This window comes from Rosa chinensis, chromosome 3, assembly GCF_002994745.2.
Source record: "Rosa chinensis cultivar Old Blush chromosome 3, RchiOBHm-V2, whole genome shotgun sequence".
In the NCBI taxonomy this organism is placed as follows: Eukaryota; Viridiplantae; Streptophyta; class Magnoliopsida; order Rosales; family Rosaceae; genus Rosa; species Rosa chinensis.
Window position 1 is genome coordinate 29,783,720 of NC_037090.1, and position 18,488 is coordinate 29,802,207.

The following is an 18,488-nucleotide window of genomic DNA, read 5'->3' on the forward strand; positions in this document are numbered from 1 at the left end:
TACTTATACGAACAATATATCAAAATTACAAGTCGATCGGACTGCCGAATCCTCATGGATCGAAAACCCTAAAATCCATAACTTGCTCATACGATTTCCAAAAATTACAAACTATATATCGAAATGCTCGTACCGACGAGTAGATCACAACGAGGGGCAGAAAACTACCCCTGAGGCGGCCGGAAGCTGCCGGAAAACACCACCAATTAATCGTATCAACGAACACTTTAATAATTCCCGAAGCATTTAGGAATTAATAACGAATTTCGGGGTATTACACATCAAACAGGGACTGGTTTTTCAGCTCAACCAGTCAAGCTTTTGTTGGGCTTTGGAATTTCTTGACGCTTTCTTTGGCTTCTGATTATGTTGTGATTATTTTTTATTTAAAGATGTGCATTTTGTGTTGCAGATTGGAGAATTTTTAGAGTTTTGGTGATAGTGCCTGGATTTATATAAATAAATAAATAAATAGTAGTTATTCTAATTAGCCTAAATAAGTCTCAAATCTTGGATCCGCCGCTGTCCACAAGAGACGTGAAATATCCATGTTTCTAATAGCTGAAGCTATTACAGATCCACAAGATTCCTCCAGTTTCTATGGAACACCCACAAAAGGTCAAAGCTCGGGGGATATTATTGGTGCTTATTGGTCCAATGGCATCTTGACCTAAATACATTGACCTTGGATTTGGAGGACTCTGCTTTCTTTCTCTTTATCAAAACCATTTTACGTTCTTTGAGTTTTTATCACAACCACATGATATTGTAATAAGAACAATTCATTTTAAGACCAATTAACTGGTCAATTCACTCTCAATACTCACTAGCTAGGTTTCTTGAATGTTTGCTGAGATCCTTTATTCCTTTCAGAGGTAAAAGTTACAAGTGGTTGTTTAGGGTAATCCTCAATGTCACCATGTGGTTCAACTAAATGACCTTTTGATTGGCAACTTTGATCAAATACTCCAAATTCCGAAGTACACAAATTCTTCATTTTTTATCGAAAGAAATTTTTGCCGCAAAGTATCTCATCAAATTCCATCTAGAGCAGTAATATATCTCCCTCAACTTGGTGGAAGTAAAATTGAAAGTTTTGTCTCCATCAACTAACATTGCAACAACAAAGGTATATGGACAACATCGATTATCACCTGTTGAGAGAAAATTGCACACAGTGAGCGTAAATGTCACCCAACATAATTTCACTCGTATTCATTTAGTGAATAGAGTTTTTATTATTTTGGGTTCGACCCATTCAAGACAGAATGTGTCTCTTAATTACAATCCCTTGTTACAGGGAAACACCCTTTGATTCCATTTATGAAGAAACCAATTAATGGGATGTGTGTTTGTTTGTTTTTGCGGCTGCACCCAGATATTTGAATGGGTTGCCTACGTACCCTTGAAGAGGGATCAAGCCACTCGTAGTTCAAGAGTTCCAATGGGTGAATGACTCATTGGAGGCTTTTGATTTTGGAATGAGAGTAGTGTTTGGGATGAATTTGGTGTAAGTGAACCAGGGATTCGATTTTGTGTTTAGGACGCGGTTGCATCTAGATAAATTTGGTTCTAGATTGCCTACATACCCTTTGCGGGATCAAACCACATGTAGTTCCGGCATTTGAGATTTAAATGAGTAGATGACCCATTTATTTTGGATTTGTGTTTGAGAGATTTGAAAGGTTTAGAGCCTTTGAACTTTGTGTGATTTGGAAATGATTTGATTTTCTTGTGCTGGGAGAATTTGACTGGAGTCAGTGATTCATTTGGGACTGGCTGAATTTGACTGGTGGAGTCAGGGATTCTGTTTGGAGTTGCGGTTGCATCTAGTAGGTCGCTAGACTGCCTACATACCCTGTGAAAGGATCAAACCACTGTAGTTCATTAAATTTGTATTTCTGGTTTTGTACCGAGTAATCAACAGATCTTTTTTTGTCTATCCGACAATCGAACATTTTGGGTGAACACCTCAATTGTGGTGAAGTCTTTGACAATCTGATTTGGGCACCTGTCGTGCGAGCTTTGCAATTTGACCCTGAGACTTCAGATGGGCCTTGCACCGCTTGATGTCTGCACTGAGACTTTTCAATGGGTAATTTGGTTAAGACCGGAACTCCGGAGTTGATTTGGAAGAGTCGAGTCACACTTTGCTTTTGGGCTTAGGATAGTCATTTGGTAATGGGCTTGCTTCCATTTTTTTTGTAGGAGGCCCAACTACTAAGTCTCCAACTCACTTCTTATTTTTCGTTTTCCCCTCCGCTGTTCTGCTTCTTCTTTCTCTTTCAGATCTCTTTCAGAACTCAGTAGAACACAAGTTGGACCATGAGCTTCACCGAATAAATTGAAGGTGGGGTTGAAGACGAAAACTGAATTGGAGATGGGTAGGAGCTCTCTCAAAATGTTGGGAGACGGTTCTGCACCTTTGTTCATGGCAAGAGAACATGTCATTGTCTGAACCTTGCAACTGACTTCACTATGCAACGCCGGGTGAGGATTTTGATTATTTTTATTTATTCCTTCGTTGGATTTGTGAACAAAAGAAGTCAAATTCTAGAATTTTGTCTTGCTTGTCAGAGACTTTGGGATTTCGAAATTGCTTCATGGCATTGGATTTTGGTTGAGGCAAGTTCAAACAAGGCAGAGTGCAGTTGATTTGTTGAGTTGCTATCGAATTGGGAGCATGTTTCGAGTCGCCGTTTCTCATTCTTTTATATATAGAACAGCAACATGATGCCCACCAACTATTTGATGAAAGGCCAAAGACAATCTCTGTAGAATTTGATTGAGGTAGTCTTGGTGAGCTTTGTCTTGTTGACTTTGCTTCTTCCTTTCTCGATAGAACTTGATCATGAACTAGCTTCATATTTTACTTTCAGGCATCATACGTGTTCGAAATCCTTCGGCAACAAACCACCGCTTCACTGATCATGCCATTATCTCCAATTATGATCAATAAAGAAACACGTATCTCTTGATGTAGTTTTTGTCTTCATCCAATTTTGTTTTACTTGATTAGGATGCATTTATGTAAAACTGCAGCGAGTGCTTTCATATGTTTGTTTCTTTTGCCTCAAATAGATGCCAATGCCATTTGGAATACTTTAAGCACAAACACCCTTAGCCATTACGTGGCTTTACAAAGGGATAACAAGTTTTTGTTTACTTTCAGCAACTTGGTCAAATTCATAAATTTGGTCCAGTGATTTATATGTCTTGCAGACTTTTGGCACTTGAAACGGTGGTTTTGTGTCACGAGCCGCACTTAGGAGTTGTGCTACCGTGACACTTTGTAAGGGAGATGCCGAGAGGGACGAACCTTGAGGCGAGGAGATGCCGAGAGGGGCGAACCTTGAGGAGAGGAGATGCCGAGAGGGGCGAACCTTGAGGCGAGGAGATGCCGAGAGGGGCGAACCTTGAGGAGAGGAGATGCCGAGAGGGGCGAGCCTTGGGACAAGGAGAAGCCAAGAGGGACGAGCCTTGGAAGCCCAAGGGCGAGCTTGAAGCTAAAGTGAGGATGAGTGGCATTGTCGTAATTAAGTGGAATTTCGGGTTCGAGGTACTTCGGCTTGGAATTTGGGAAAACTCAAAACACGAGAAATGTCCGGGACGTCGAAACGAGTTCAACGCACTTGACGGCATGTCATTTGGATTTTCTGTGAATTAGTTATGGACAATTAGTCTCCTCGGCTATTTTGATGTTTCCTCCTGCCAAGTTCAAGTAAGCAAGATATGCTCTATAGGGGGAGACATGGTGTCAAGCTCTCCACCACCCCCGGTGCTGGCCTTCATGGGGCACTAAGTGAGCTTCTCCCGGGCACCCGTGGGGGCCTAGGGGACCGAGCATGTGTCGTCAAAAGGGGCGGCATATGTTTCCACGAGTCAGGAAGTCTCGTGGACGGTATTGGCCGAAAGGCCGATATTGCGGGTCGACGTCGGGGACGAGGTTCGGATGAGGGCGATCCTTATGCCATCGGCGTTAGACAAACATGTGGGCTTACGAAAGATATGTCGGGACCTCGTGGTGCTCATTGGCCACGGAGCAAGCGACGTGGGCATGTGTTAGGGTTCGACCTTGCCCAAAGCAATGTGATGCCAGCAAGCACGGGACGGGCGACCTCGTGCTAGACTGAAGGAAGCTTAAGAGGGGCATCAATGATGAGTTGCTCACTCAAGCGTCGTGCCAACAAGCAAGACGGTATGCCTTCTTGAGGATTGGCCTGCGGGCGAGAATATGCCGTGGAGCCATGCCAGTCATCATGAAGAGAACATGGTAGCCTTGTTAGATGGGAAAGGCCACAAGGCCGCGATGGCTTGTCTGGTTGGTACTGAAGGCTTGAGTAGATGGGCGAGTGTTACCCATGAGCCGAGTGGGCTATCTAGGTGATGTCCATGAGGCGAAGTATGAGGGCATGGGTTTCCCATGAGCCGAGTGGGCTGTCTAGGTGATGTCCATGAGGCGAAGTATGAAGGCATGGGTTTCCCATGAGCCGATTGGGTTGTCTAGGTGATGCCCATGGGGCGAAGTATGAAGGCATGTGTTGCCCAATAGCCAAGTGGGTTGTACAAGAGATACTCACGAGGCAAGATACAACGACAGGTGGTGTCCGCGAGCCGAGTGAGTTGCACAAGTGGTGCACATGAGGTGCAGGATGAAAACAAGTGTTGCCTATGAGTTCATAGGGTTATGCCATTGACGCACAAGACGAAGTAAGCGGGCACGTGCTGTCAAGCAAGGTGCGCAGGTGACGCACATAAGGTTAAAGTATGCGGGCATGGGCTGTCCACGAGCTGAAGATCGAGTGGGGCGCATAAGTGATGCCCATGAGGTGAAACATGCAAGACATGTGTTGTCTTGGAGCTGTGTGGGTGGTGCGAGAGATGCCCACGAAGTGAGGAAGGTGTGCAAGCTACGAAGGAATGACTAAAGGAAGAGATGTAAATGCCAACTTAGTCTCGGTACACGGTCATGCTACTTGCTATCGACGTGCGGGATGCACGCGGGTTAGTAATGGGCTGACGCAAGCTGGGATGACATGAAAGCCTATCGGTTGGGCGAGTGTCTTGGAAGACAACCATGACACAAGGAAGCGATCGATTAGTCACAAGATGTGAGACTCATGCGTGAGTAGCTTTCGTTGGTAAACCCCAACAAGTAAGGGGACGATGTCGAAAGGGTCAAGTTGACAAGAGAAGCACACAGAAAGAAAGAGAAAAATGGAGTATCAAGGAAGTAAGGAAGTAGGCTGGCCTCGGTTCAAGAGGAACCTTGGCGCCTCACGGGCTAATTCCGCTGCGTATAAAGTCGGCCCGTGACAGTTGGTATCAGAGCAGGTTGGTTCATTCGTGGGGAATGGCCTTCCATGGTAGGAATGATGACCGGGATCTCTTCCCGAGTGCTACAAAGGGGATACCAATTGGACAACGGTGAAGAAAGCCAAACAAGCTAGCTAAAGCGGATACATTGAGCAACTAGGCGTGAGTTGTAGCCTTGCTCCATCAATTTGAAGTTGAAGAAAGGGGCGAGAAGTGCCCAAATGTTGAAAAAAGAAGCAAGCTGGGTGCCGGAAGAAGGAAAGAAGAGTCATATCAAGTCGTTGACACTTGTGGTGGACTAGTACAGTGTCCAATGAAGAGTCAAAGGAGCAAATCAGTTGATAGAGACGCATTCTCCTTGAGATTATAAGCCGCGAGAGGAGTGCATTTCTCAAAGGAAGTTATAAGCCGTCGTTCTCATCGAGACTATAAGCCGCGAGAGGAGCGCATTTCTCGAAGGGTCCTTGAGATCGTAAGCCGCGAGAGGAGCGCATTTCACCAAGGAAGTTAAAGTAGTTAATTGTTGCCCCAGAGATGGTCGAGTTCATGTAAGCCACAACAGTTAACATGAGTTGTCAGCTATCAAGTCAAGAGAAAGTGAGTTAAGGACCTTTCTTCTGGTTTCAAGTGAGCTTATGCAATGACCAAAGTGGGTCGAGCAAGTGAAGATCAGAGGCCATGATGGCCAAGTTTGTGAGAATACTGTGTGGATATTGAAAGAAAGAATCATACAAGGTGTAAATTGGATGGTATTGTCCAAACAAGTTTCAAATGAGAAGGTCGAAGAAAAGTGGGGGAGCCCACCAAGGCCACGAGGGCCACAAGACAGGAAGAGAAGCAGACTCTGAGCAACTGCGTGGGTGCAAGGAGGTCTGAAACTGAAAATGGTTCAAGACGGCAGACGACCCACAAGGTGCAACAGAGAGAGTGCAGGGTGTCTAGCCAAAATGAGTTTGGAAGAAGTGAGAAAGAGAAGCTTGGAGTCCGAGAGAGAGGAACCAGCATGATTAGGGAAGAAGGTAAGAACGCGTGCGATGGTGGAAGATTTACTCTAGATGGCTGATGCAGAAGTTGAAGCACGCGAGCAGCGCGTTTGTTGTCTCTGGCCTAGTTCACCAATGGGCGCGGGAAGGTTGTGGAACGGCTGTCATTTGCCAAGTTCACAAGTGGGCGCGAGAAGGCTATGACGAGAGTGTCATCTGCCAAGTTCATGAGTGGGCGTGAGAAGGTTGTGATAGAATCCATTTGCCAAGTTCATGTGTGGGCACGAGAAGGTCGTCACGAGAAGTGATTCCAAGGATGGGGGACAAGAGTCAGTGAATGAAGCATCTGTGTTTGCAAGCCTATAGAGCATCTTGAAGAAAAGAAGGAGCGCACGTCAACGAGGGCATTGACATTATAAGTGGGGGAGGATGTCACGAGCCGCACTTAGGAGTTGTGCTACCGTGACACTTTGTAAGGGAGATGCCGAGAGGGGCGAACCTTGAGGCGAGGAGATGCCGAGAGGGGCGAACCTTGAGGAGAGGAGATGCCGAGAGGGGCGAACCTTGAGGCGAGGAGATGCCGAGAGGGGCGAACCTTGAGGAGAGGAGATGCCGAGAGGGGCGAGCCTTGGGACAAGGAGAAGCCAAGAGGGACGAGCCTTGGAAGCCCAAGGGCGAGCTTGAAGCTAAAGTGAGGATGAGTGGCATTGTCGTAATTAAGTGGAATTTCGGGTTCGAGGTACTTCGGCTTGGAATTTGGGAAAACTCAAAACACGAGAAATGTCCGGGACGTCGAAACGAGTTCAACGCACTTGACGGCATGTCATTTGGATTTTCTGTGAATTAGTTATGGACAATTAGTCTCCTCGGCTATTTTGATGTTTCCTCCTGCCAAGTTCAAGTAAGCAAGATATGCTCTATAGGGGGAGACATGGTGTCAAGCTCTCCACCACCCCCGGTGCTGGCCTTCATGGGGCACTAAGTGAGCTTCTCCCGGGCACCCGTGGGGGCCTAGGGGACCGAGCATGTGTCGTCAAAAGGGGCGGCATATGTTTCCACGAGTCAGGAAGTCTCGTGGACGGTATTGGCCGAAAGGCCGATATTGCGGGTCGACGTCGGGGACGAGGTTCGGATGAGGGCGATCCTTATGCCATCGGCGTTAGACAAACATGTGGGCTTACGAAAGATATGTCGGGACCTCGTGGTGCTCATTGGCCACGGAGCAAGCGACGTGGGCATGTGTTAGGGTTCGACCTTGCCCAAAGCAATGTGATGCCAGCAAGCACGGGACGGGCGACCTCGTGCTAGACTGAAGGAAGCTTAAGAGGGGCATCAATGATGAGTTGCTCACTCAAGCGTCGTGCCAACAAGCAAGACGGTATGCCTTCTTGAGGATTGGCCTGCGGGCGAGAATATGCCGTGGAGCCATGCCAGTCATCATGAAGAGAACATGGTAGCCTTGTTAGATGGGAAAGGCCACAAGGCCGCGATGGCTTGTCTGGTTGGTACTGAAGGCTTGAGTAGATGGGCGAGTGTTACCCATGAGCCGAGTGGGCTATCTAGGTGATGTCCATGAGGCGAAGTATGAGGGCATGGGTTTCCCATGAGCCGAGTGGGCTGTCTAGGTGATGTCCATGAGGCGAAGTATGAAGGCATGGGTTTCCCATGAGCCGATTGGGTTGTCTAGGTGATGCCCATGGGGCGAAGTATGAAGGCATGTGTTGCCCAATAGCCAAGTGGGTTGTACAAGAGATACTCACGAGGCAAGATACAACGACAGGTGGTGTCCGCGAGCCGAGTGAGTTGCACAAGTGGTGCACATGAGGTGCAGGATGAAAACAAGTGTTGCCTATGAGTTCATAGGGTTATGCCATTGACGCACAAGACGAAGTAAGCGGGCACGTGCTGTCAAGCAAGGTGCGCAGGTGACGCACATAAGGTTAAAGTATGCGGGCATGGGCTGTCCACGAGCTGAAGATCGAGTGGGGCGCATAAGTGATGCCCATGAGGTGAAACATGCAAGACATGTGTTGTCTTGGAGCTGTGTGGGTGGTGCGAGAGATGCCCACGAAGTGAGGAAGGTGTGCAAGCTACGAAGGAATGACTAAAGGAAGAGATGTAAATGCCAACTTAGTCTCGGTACACGGTCATGCTACTTGCTATCGACGTGCGGGATGCACGCGGGTTAGTAATGGGCTGACGCAAGCTGGGATGACATGAAAGCCTATCGGTTGGGCGAGTGTCTTGGAAGACAACCATGACACAAGGAAGCGATCGATTAGTCACAAGATGTGAGACTCATGCGTGAGTAGCTTTCGTTGGTAAACCCCAACAAGTAAGGGGACGATGTCGAAAGGGTCAAGTTGACAAGAGAAGCACACAGAAAGAAAGAGAAAAATGGAGTATCAAGGAAGTAAGGAAGTAGGCTGGCCTCGGTTCAAGAGGAACCTTGGCGCCTCACGGGCTAATTCCGCTGCGTATAAAGTCGGCCCGTGACACTTTGCCATATGCTTCTTTGTCTTCTTGCTTGATTCTTCCTCTTGTTTTAATTTCTTCTAGCTTGTAACCCGAAGCAAACCAGGGACGAGCCAATCATGCCTGTGCTTACTTTGTTGAAGCTTAAAAATAGTTGACTGATGAAGACTCGTTCGATTGTCAAGTTGTTGTACTTTTCTGGGATTGAATAAACAAGTTCAACCCTTTATACGAGTTGGGCTATTCCACCATGTTGTATCTTCGAACACCTCCGCATCCAACTTGTGAGGTAGCAGCCGGCAACTCCCATTTTCTTCCATTTCTGTGACTGCCCTGTATTGACAAAAGGGATTGATTCCAGGCTATACCGATCATGAATGCTGATGTGCTTGAGGGAGAGGCATGTGCCTGTGTGTGGCTTGTTTTGCAAGTGGTGCAAGGCCATTTGTTTTGTTGTGGTGGAAAGGAAGGCAGGAGGTAGGAGGCTTCTTGGCGGTGACCTTGCTGATTCCTGGAACCAGTGAGAGTCTTTGTGGAAGAAAAGAAAGCATTGGAGCCTTGTTTTCACATGGTTCGGAGGTTTGCTGACACTTTGGAGTGCCATGACAAGGTTCTGAACACAAACTTGATGGAGGTGTATTGGATTCGCTGCTGCAACGTATTCCACCGGATTGGTCATACTCTCGTTGATACATAAAGCGTACCGTGCACGAGATTGCGACCGCTCCGGGGACCTCCACAGCTCCATAGCTCCATGGTGACACGAATAAAAGAGATTCCTGCATGAAAAACAAAGGAAGTAGCACTGGTAGATCAGAGAGATCTCAACCTTTGTATCTGGTCGTTGGCTCCTCGGTGCTTGTTGGCTCCTCGAAGCACGATCAAAATCTCTGAACACTTCTCTTTGTTCTGTAGCAGGGCTTCGCCGCTTCGCCTCTTTCTTGATGTACTTCCTGTGTCTTCTCTCTAGCCTTTTCTGCTTCTCCTCCACCTCTGCTTCTGCTCCGCTCCCCCCTTTGTTGTAGAGAGCGTGCCTTTTTATAGGCAACAATGAATCAGTTTGAGATAGGATAGCTACCAATTCAAATTGCAGTTATAATGAATATAGCAGTAACCAGCTTTCTCGTTGAAGCTTCTGGTGGCTTTTGTGAATTTCAAACTTCTTTTATCTTGACTTGGTCTTCCATTTGTAGGAGGTGAAGATTATCTTGTTTTGAAATTTGAAAGTTCACGTGAAGCAAGAAGTAGAGCTGATCCTGTTATGGATAAGTCAACATCTTTTGAAACATTTGAATGACTTGATCAACTTGGAATTACATGGCCAGTAAGAAGGATTTTATCCAAGCTTGGGGTCTTATTCTTTTAACCAACGCAGCAATATCCTTCTTATTTTTTTTCCACTAGTCTTATACCTCCGTGGATGAAGGTCACGCCTAAAAAAAAAACACAGTCTGAATTTTTATGCTTTAACATCACCCCATACAACAGGATCACACTTTTACCCAAAATTCAATCATAACAGACCAAAACAAACAAACTTTATTACCTGCATAAGAGTGGCTCAAATAGAGGCATCCTAGGAAGACATAAAACCAGCTATCATCAGCACTCAATAGGAAAAGCAGGAAAAACATGGGAAACTTAGTAAAACAAAACTCCTTATCAGAAAGTCCCTAAACAAATATATACAGTCTGCTCCTATTATATATCAGTTCCACATAAGCATCATTTCACATCTAAGCGTTTCATCACAACTCCTTCAAGGATTCCGTCAGTGCCAAAATTACCAGAAAACTGCTGGGGATTAACTGGACCAGGCAGCTGGAATGAGATAGAAAAATGCCCAGTAGGGCAAAGATTTTGTGTTTGCATCTCAAACATCTGAGAGTACCTATACACTGTCTTTTCACCTGTTATTGTCACCCCTCTTATCAATACTTGTCCTTCATTTTCAACTTCACAGCTGAATTCCCCTGTAGTAAAGAAATGAAACCATCATTTTAGAACAGTTAATGAAGTATACCAATAGTAGTGCCAGCATAGCATGGAAGAAAACCTCATGGATAATGTATGAATGAAAATACCAAGTGGTTGCAGAGAGAAGTATGTGACAGGGATACAAGGTGAGAAAGAGATCAAGAGATAAATCTACATCATTTAGCCATGATTTTATTGTTAGTGAAATATGAGTCTTCTATGATACACTAAGCAACTAAGGTATTGTGTCTTTAATGAGGCTGCAAAGCGGTATGCATGCATGTGTGTGCAGATTCTGTCCTGAAGGGATCGGAATTCAGAGCATGGATAGCTATTATGTGTTTCAGTAAGTTATACAATTTCTTTTAAGTAGTATAGAGAAACTTACTTTCATCTCTTCTCACTCCGGGAAGAGATACACGAAACAGGTAGGAGTCCTCAGACTCTCCAATGTCAATGAGTCCTATAGTTGGTCCTATATGTCCTGTTGCCGCACTCCCAGTCAATGCAAATCCATTTTTGGTTGCAGCTACAATATTTGACCACTCTTTTTCAGTTGGAAGAAAAATCATAGCAGGATCAACATTCTGTGTAACATCAGAGCCATTTCCCGTCGGCAAAGGAGCCATATAACTGTACATAACAGGTGTACTATTATATTCCACACTACTGGTAGGTGCCACCACATGCACTTGATTCAGAGGATCCTTATATTCTAGAGGATCATCTACATGTTTTGTTACAGTAGAGCTTCGAGATGATCTAATGGGAGGTGATTCTCCATTAGACTTCTGCTCATGGACTGTCATATCATATAAAGTACTTCCATCAGTAATGGCATGCAACCTCGCAGAATCTCTATCCAGAACAAGACCCTCAAGCCCAGTTAGCCTCTTAAATCTTTCTATATCCTCTGGCTTAATGTAATATATTTCCGGATTTCTGATAAGTACAATGTTCTCAAAGAAGTTAAAACTGGTTCTTGACTGCGAATTGTAGTGAAGTAGGGGAGGAAAGAGATCAGGAAACTGAGGGTAATTGGCTGTGTCATCTTGTCCTTGGATGAGGAGATTACCATGGAAGAACTGGTGCAACAAAGGTAATTTAACAATGGCAGATTGATCAGCCTTCCTAAGAACATAATAGTACACCTGCTGCACCTCCGCTGTATTGATTTGGGACCCAGCTAGTTGCTCAAAAGTATATGGTGGAAGTCCCTCAGCTATTCTCTGCAACACTGACTTAGGGGGCCTGTCTCCTTTAACATCAGGGCCAAAGTAGGTACCCATTATGAAGTACAAGAGAAACATCTGATCATCATTTGCCATCCCGCTTTGCTCATTCTTAGGATTAGACTCTGTAGCCTGGGATGAGTCATCCATAACTGGTGCAGAAAAAAGTTTAGTAAGTGCAAGAATTTAGAATAGATCAGGATAATGTTAAATAGCAATTTAGCGGACTCTATACAATCATTTTAACTCTAAATCTTTTTTTGGCTTTTACTGATGACCAGAAAACAAAACGTTGAGCATAATAATTGAAAAGCTATCTGGTGTACAATACTCAGCATAGATGTTAACAGAGACAGCTTTACTAAAACACTGTATTTTCTTGTTTCGGTGTCACTTACTACCAAGGAAAAAAAAAGAACCAGCTTATGGAAAAAAAAATGCACATTTGGTCTCTGAAATTCAAAAGAAAATTTGCAGAGGGAAGGCTGGATTCGTAGAAAACCAGAAAAGCCGAAGAGCACTCTTGCTCTTTCCATAAATTCCACTATCTTCGCTCAGCATAATGTCACCGTAAATTCACCATCTCCAATACCTTAAGCACAGTAACTACAAGGCCTCCCTTCACCACAACAATAAGTCAATAACAAAGCAAGGCACACCGCCATCATAGTTGGGTGCGGCGTTGTTACAAAAATCACACCATACTCTCACCCCCCTCATCAGTGCATCTACATTGCATACAGTACCAACAAGGCAGTCTTTGAGATTTAGGGGGTCCTCTTCAACAATACTCCCCTCCAACCAGAAAATACAATTAATATTTTGATATGTACCCATATCATAAAGCAAATTTATACATAAAACTCGCCAAAAACAAACAAACACCCAGAGACAAATGCAGCAAAAGATTTAACATTTAAAACAGTAATACCACTAGAAGCTTTTTTGTTTTGTTTTTGGGTGTCAAATGAAGTTGAAAACGCTCAGAGTTTATCTATAATTGCAATGCAGGCATGGAACCCTTCATAATCCGAAGAGAATGAGCAGCCCTCCAATAAAAAAAAAAATAAAGATTGAATCTTGCGATGGTAAAAGTAAAGTAATTGAAAGCAGAAGTGAAGAAGAACCACAGTATGAGCAAATAAATTATCGAAATCAAAACAAGAGTCGATAATAATCTTACATACCTGGCAGCGACGAGAGTAGATTGATGGAATTTGGGTTATGCATTGTCACTCTACAGGAAGGAGAGGGAGTGTGTGCTTTGAAAGAAACAGAGTTTGCGATCAAGTCCCACAAACTCAGAAACAGACGAGTGGCACTCTTTTGGCCAGAAACACCCACGTCCAAATAAATAAATAAAATCTTTTTTTTTTTTAATATGTTTCCTATGAAAGAATGTTAAGAGAAGGTAGCATCCAAGCCCATATGGAACACTGTCCATCATGACCAGGCATACCGGCTTCAATACCACCCACAAAACTATGAACGTTAACATGGGTACGTAGTAGTTTAGGTAGAACTTGATTTGCCTTTTTATAACAAGCTACTAATAACTTAATAAGTACGACTTTTTGGTTCACATATTGTAAGCATAGCTAAAGCTTATCATTACAAAAATACTAACTTTTCAAGTAATAAGTTTATCTTTGGAGTTTATTTTTGGAGGGGATAGTACTTGGCTGACTAGGTGTGGTTAGCACCTCTTGACCAGGTTTTGGGTTCCTTCTAAGTGTCTTACACGTGTTCCACCTTTTTATTCTTTTTTTAAAAAAACATTTTTCTACCTTTATCTGTTGTCCATAATTATCAAGCTTACAATGTAAAATCCTAAAGCATAGATCTAGCCTTCAACATGCCATTTTTCACCTAACGACATCCTGTCTAAACGGTTACTTTCGAGGCTGAATCACTGCTATTCTAGGCTTTTTGGATCGTCAATCTTAGCTTAAAACTAGTAAACAGATAAATTGCAGTATTCAAAACTTAAGCAAATATTTTCAGGTTGCACATTGGGCTTCATATAGAACTTATTTATTAAACATGATTACAGAAATTCAGAGCCTCATTCTAAGGTAAACAGCTAAGAAGCTGTTTAGCTATCCATAAGAATGATTACAGTTACTTACTTGTAAAGAAAGCACACTTCGAACTACGACAGGAAGGAAAGAGCACCCTGCTTATTCTGGCTTTCTTAGAGAATTTTCTGAATCAAGAGTTGATCCCGAAATTTTAGAATCTAGAACTGATATGGCAATTTTCGAATGCCTTCTAAGGAAAGCTAAAGCTCCTTATATAGGGAGCGGACCTCAAATTACAATTGAAAACAACTAAATGTACAGAACGACTCCGTGATTTCCTGCTTTCCTGCTGGTGGAGGTCGGACGGGGAAAAGCAGATTCCTTTAGGTGAAATGTTTTTCACATGTCTTTTTTTTTTTTTTTGAAAAGCAAAAGTATCTTTTTGGGAAAAGTCCAAAAGTACTTTCAGTGCTTTCTACACCTGCTGCTTCACATGTTCTCGTCTGTTTCTGAATTGTGACCAAGGACAAACGAGTCGTTATCTGCCTGGGCCATTCGAGCAGTTGTTGCATTGTCTTCGACATCTGTATCAACATACATCTTGTAGTGGGTTATCTGTTTCAAGTCTTTCCACCCACTGTAAGCATGCCAGTGTCGAATCTATCGCTTTCCTGGTAAGAGATAGGAACAGGTCACTGCTGATTACGTCAGGATGATCGTAAGCAGTGATAATGATTTTTTCTCCTGCTGCCAGGAAGGTATTGTTGATATCTTCATAGATGATCTTTTTGATGTATTCTAGGGTCATGGCCTTCATCCATGGGATGCTTGAGTTTGGTTGGCCATTGTACCCAACACAGGCGGGTTGCAGATATTTCCTTTGAATAATTCTCACATAGTGATATGGAGAAATATACTCAACCTCACCATTTGCCTTCTGGATCCATTCTGGAGGAGTGGATCTGAACTTCAGACGAAGCATACAGTCATTTTTTCTAATGTTTTTGACTGTGTTGACAATGATAGGAGGCAAACCTTTAAGATCATCATTTGTTTTAGTCCACAGATTATGGACAAAACCATTTTCAACAAGCCAAAGCTTGTGTTCTTGAGGATGTTCACTCTGAACATTGACTAAGTATCTTCCAACATATGGTCCTGCAATAATAAAGAGAGTTGGAGGAACTCGGTCTTCTGAATTATGACTTCCTATCAGACTATGGAATTCATGCTAGTCTGATTCATTGAGTGCCATGATCGGGACCCTAGCACTTTCTGGACTTTCAAGGAAGTGAATTTTTTTCTTTTCTTACAGCACTCTGCTGTGTATGAAGTTCTTCAAACTGTGGTCTGCCATTTTCATAAAGTTCCTCAGCAAGTGCAAAGAGTGCTAGAAACATTAGACCACTGCTTCTTTCTTGATAAGCAAACAGGAGATTATCCAAGATTGTTTTCTGGTGATAAGCTAGTCTCCTGCTAGTTCTGAACACAGGAGCATCAAAGGTTCTTAATTCATAATTAAAAACATTTATAACTCCAGTTGGAGTTGGTTTGCTTTTTTGGCAAAGCAACAGCCTTCAACGGTCTTGATGAGCCTTTACCGTCTGCCGTTTGAGACGAGCTAGCCAATCCTTTACCCTGGGAATGATCAGTTGTGGCTAGTCCTTTAGGACTTAGCAGAAACCTTTTGAGGATTTTTTCTTTGGTTTCCATAGAATCCTCTTCAGGCTCATGTTCTTTCCCAGTTCTCCTGCTTCTGGGATTACGACCTTCGTCGTCATCTCTTTGGCTGAACATTGCCATTTCTCTTGTCAAGGCGTCTGGAAGATAGTTCTTGTTTCCTGCAATTAATTCAACATTATAATCATATTGGTTAAGAAATAATTGCCAGTTTGCTAATCTTCCTCTATCGGCAACTTTGTCAAGTTTAAAATTTTTGAAATTCTTTACTCTAGCACAATCGGTGCGGACAGTAAAGGGTTTTCCAAGGAAAACTGGAGAATTTAGAATTGTTTTCTTGACAGCCAAAATTTCTTTTTCCCCTGTGGGATAGTTTAGTTCTGCAGGGCTAAATTTGCCACTACAAAATTTGCAGATCTTTTCAATGTTAGTTCTAGGCGTTTTTGCCAGAACTACACCGGACCAATAATTATCACTCGCATCTGTTTGGAGGATAATTTCATCATTCTCTTCTGGTTGTTGAAGAGGAGGGAGGTTTTTGCAGAGATCTTTTATCTGCTTTACAATTTTTTCATCATCTTCTATGAAGTTCCATTTTCTTTTGGAACTTGTCTTAGGAGATAACATTGCTGTTAATCCTGAGATTTTGGGAATGAAATCTCTCCCATAATTTATGACACCAAGGAATCTCTCTAGACTCTTAGCATCAGGAATTCTATCTGGGAATTTCCAGATCTTCTCAAGGATATGAGGTTGGAGTTTTATCACTCCATTTTTTATATTTATTTCTAGGAAATCAACTTCATTAAGGATAAAGAAGATTTTCTTTTCACCTAGGATGATTCCATGCTGAACTATCAGCTTTACAACCTCATGGAGGTGTTTCATGTGTTCTTCTCTGTTTTTGGAGAAGACAAGAATGTCATCTATGTAGACGACGCAGAACTCCGCAACCTGTTTAAAGATGTTGTCCATCTTTCTCTAGAAGATTGAGGGAGCTTGCTTTAGATCAAAAGGCATTACTAACCATTCGTAATGGCCTTGTGGTGTTCCAAATGCAGTGAGAGGAATACTCTCAGGATGCATCTTGACCTGCCAGAAACCCGACTTTGCATTGAATTTCGAAAAGACTTTAGCTCCTCTGAGCTGGTTGATCAATACTCTTACTTGAGCAATTTGATAACCGTCTTTGACAGTCTTCTTGTTGACATCTCTGTAGTCAATCACCATTCTAGATTTTCCTCTTATATTTTCTGCATGATTTCTCACGTAGAATGCTGGAGCATGATGAGGGCTAGTGAAAGGTTGAATTAATCTCTTGTTCAGGAGATCTTCAATATCTTTTCTGAATTCTTTTTTATCTTCTTCTTTGTAGTGAGGAATAGCTTTGACATGACAGATAGCATTCATATCATGTAATTTCAATTCACAGACTACTGGGTCTTTTTCCCAAAACTTCTGAGGATCTACATCGATATTTTGTTCGAGTAGTTTCTTGATTTTATCAAGAGTAGGAATTTTCTGAGACTCAAGCTTATTCTGAAAATGCTTGAGGTTATGCTCATGGATGAAACTAGCTTCACTAGTTTCTTCTTCAGAAGATTCTTCAACAAGTAATTCTTCTTGTTGTTTGATTTGGAGTATAGGCTCGAATTTGGGTTTGTAGGGGGTAAGATCACCACTATTCTGTTGCGATCGCTGATATTGAGTAGTAAAACCAGGACCTACTACACTTTTTGTTTGTGTAAGTCGGTCTGCCCAGAACACCCATTCGCCTTTTCTGAAGCCTATTGCTTCCTCATCCTGAATGAATCTCTGTTGGAGGATAAAATCGTTTCCCAACAGGAAATCTGATCCTTGGCCTTCAGATTGCCACACATTCTGGATGATAAATGTTCCTCCACCAATGGTGATATGAACATTTTTTGCTACTTTGTTCAAGGTAAGGTGGCTTCCATCAAAGGTGACACCAGTAGCAGTTCTTTTCTTATCTTCCTTCCAGAGTTCTTCTGGAATTGCAAATCTCTTTGCAACAGTAAATCCTGATCCATTATCTACAAAGGCATGTAGATGATATTTTTTATGATCAGAGAATTTCAGTCCAATCTCTATGTAGTTGCTGTATATACTAGTAGAGATGACTTTCGATTGTTGAAGCTCATTTTCTTGAGCTTGTTCCTTTGGAATGAATGGTTTACATTCTTCTGGAACAATTTCTGGTGGTTCAACCAGTTCAATATCTTCATCGATTTTTTCTTTACCAATGATTTCTTCCTTTATTTTTGAGGAAGATGGTTTCATGATTTCTTGGAACAAAGTTTCTACTTCTTTCTCTTTTTGCTCAGAGAAATATTCTTCATATTCTTGTTCAACCAATTGACTGACAATGCCATTCTTGGTTTTCCTTCTTGCTTCAGCTATGAAGCATTCTTTGTGATAAGTCTTTTTTGACTCTGTTTGGCTCCAATTTTGCTGCAGCTGGTCAACATTCTCTTTTCTGCCCGGGCGTGCCAGCACCGTTCGGGTGCGGTCGTCGGGGGTGTCCCTTGACCTGACTTCTTTCAAGCGATTGTAGACGAGGAGAGCACCAACCTCGTCGCGGGATTCTTTGTGCCTTGTGGTAAGGACTTTGCTGTAGTTTCTTCTTGTTCACACAATCGATACTCAATATTGTAGATTGAGCAGAGCGAAATCACCGGGAAGTGTTGAGATTTTGCTAAAGCGTGACTTTAGCTTGGCTGGGTTACTAGGCCGTTACCCTTGCTTGGCTGGTTCTGTAACCGTTGTGGTCGCGGCACTACCGT

The 18,488-nt window shown here is 43.1% G+C and overlaps 1 protein-coding gene across 1 annotated transcript; it reads right to left on the bottom strand.

Moving 5' to 3' along the window:
- Positions 1-10,295: 10,295 nt before the first annotated feature.
- LOC112195338 (increased DNA methylation 2) lies at positions 10,296-13,323 on the bottom strand. Its single transcript, XM_024335755.2, has 3 exons — positions 13,171-13,323; positions 11,140-12,135; positions 10,296-10,747 (listed from the first exon to the last, which is right to left on the bottom strand). The coding sequence occupies exons 1-3, from the start codon at positions 13,211-13,213 to the stop codon at positions 10,500-10,502; spliced, it is 1,287 nt and encodes a 428-aa protein (XP_024191523.1). The 5' UTR covers positions 13,214-13,323; the 3' UTR covers positions 10,296-10,499.
- Positions 13,324-18,488: the final 5,165 nt, after the last annotated feature.

Coding starts and splice junctions, on each gene's coding strand:
- LOC112195338 (XM_024335755.2), bottom strand. CDS start 13,213: ATGCATAACCCAAATTCCATCAATCTACTCTCGTCGCTGCCAG. Junction 12,136..13,170: donor TCTACTCTCGTCGCTGCCAG/GTATGTAAGATT, acceptor TTTCTGCACCAG/TTATGGATGACTCATCCCAG. Junction 10,748..11,139: donor CGGAGTGAGAAGAGATGAAA/GTAAGTTTCTCT, acceptor TCTTTACTACAG/GGGAATTCAGCTGTGAAGTT.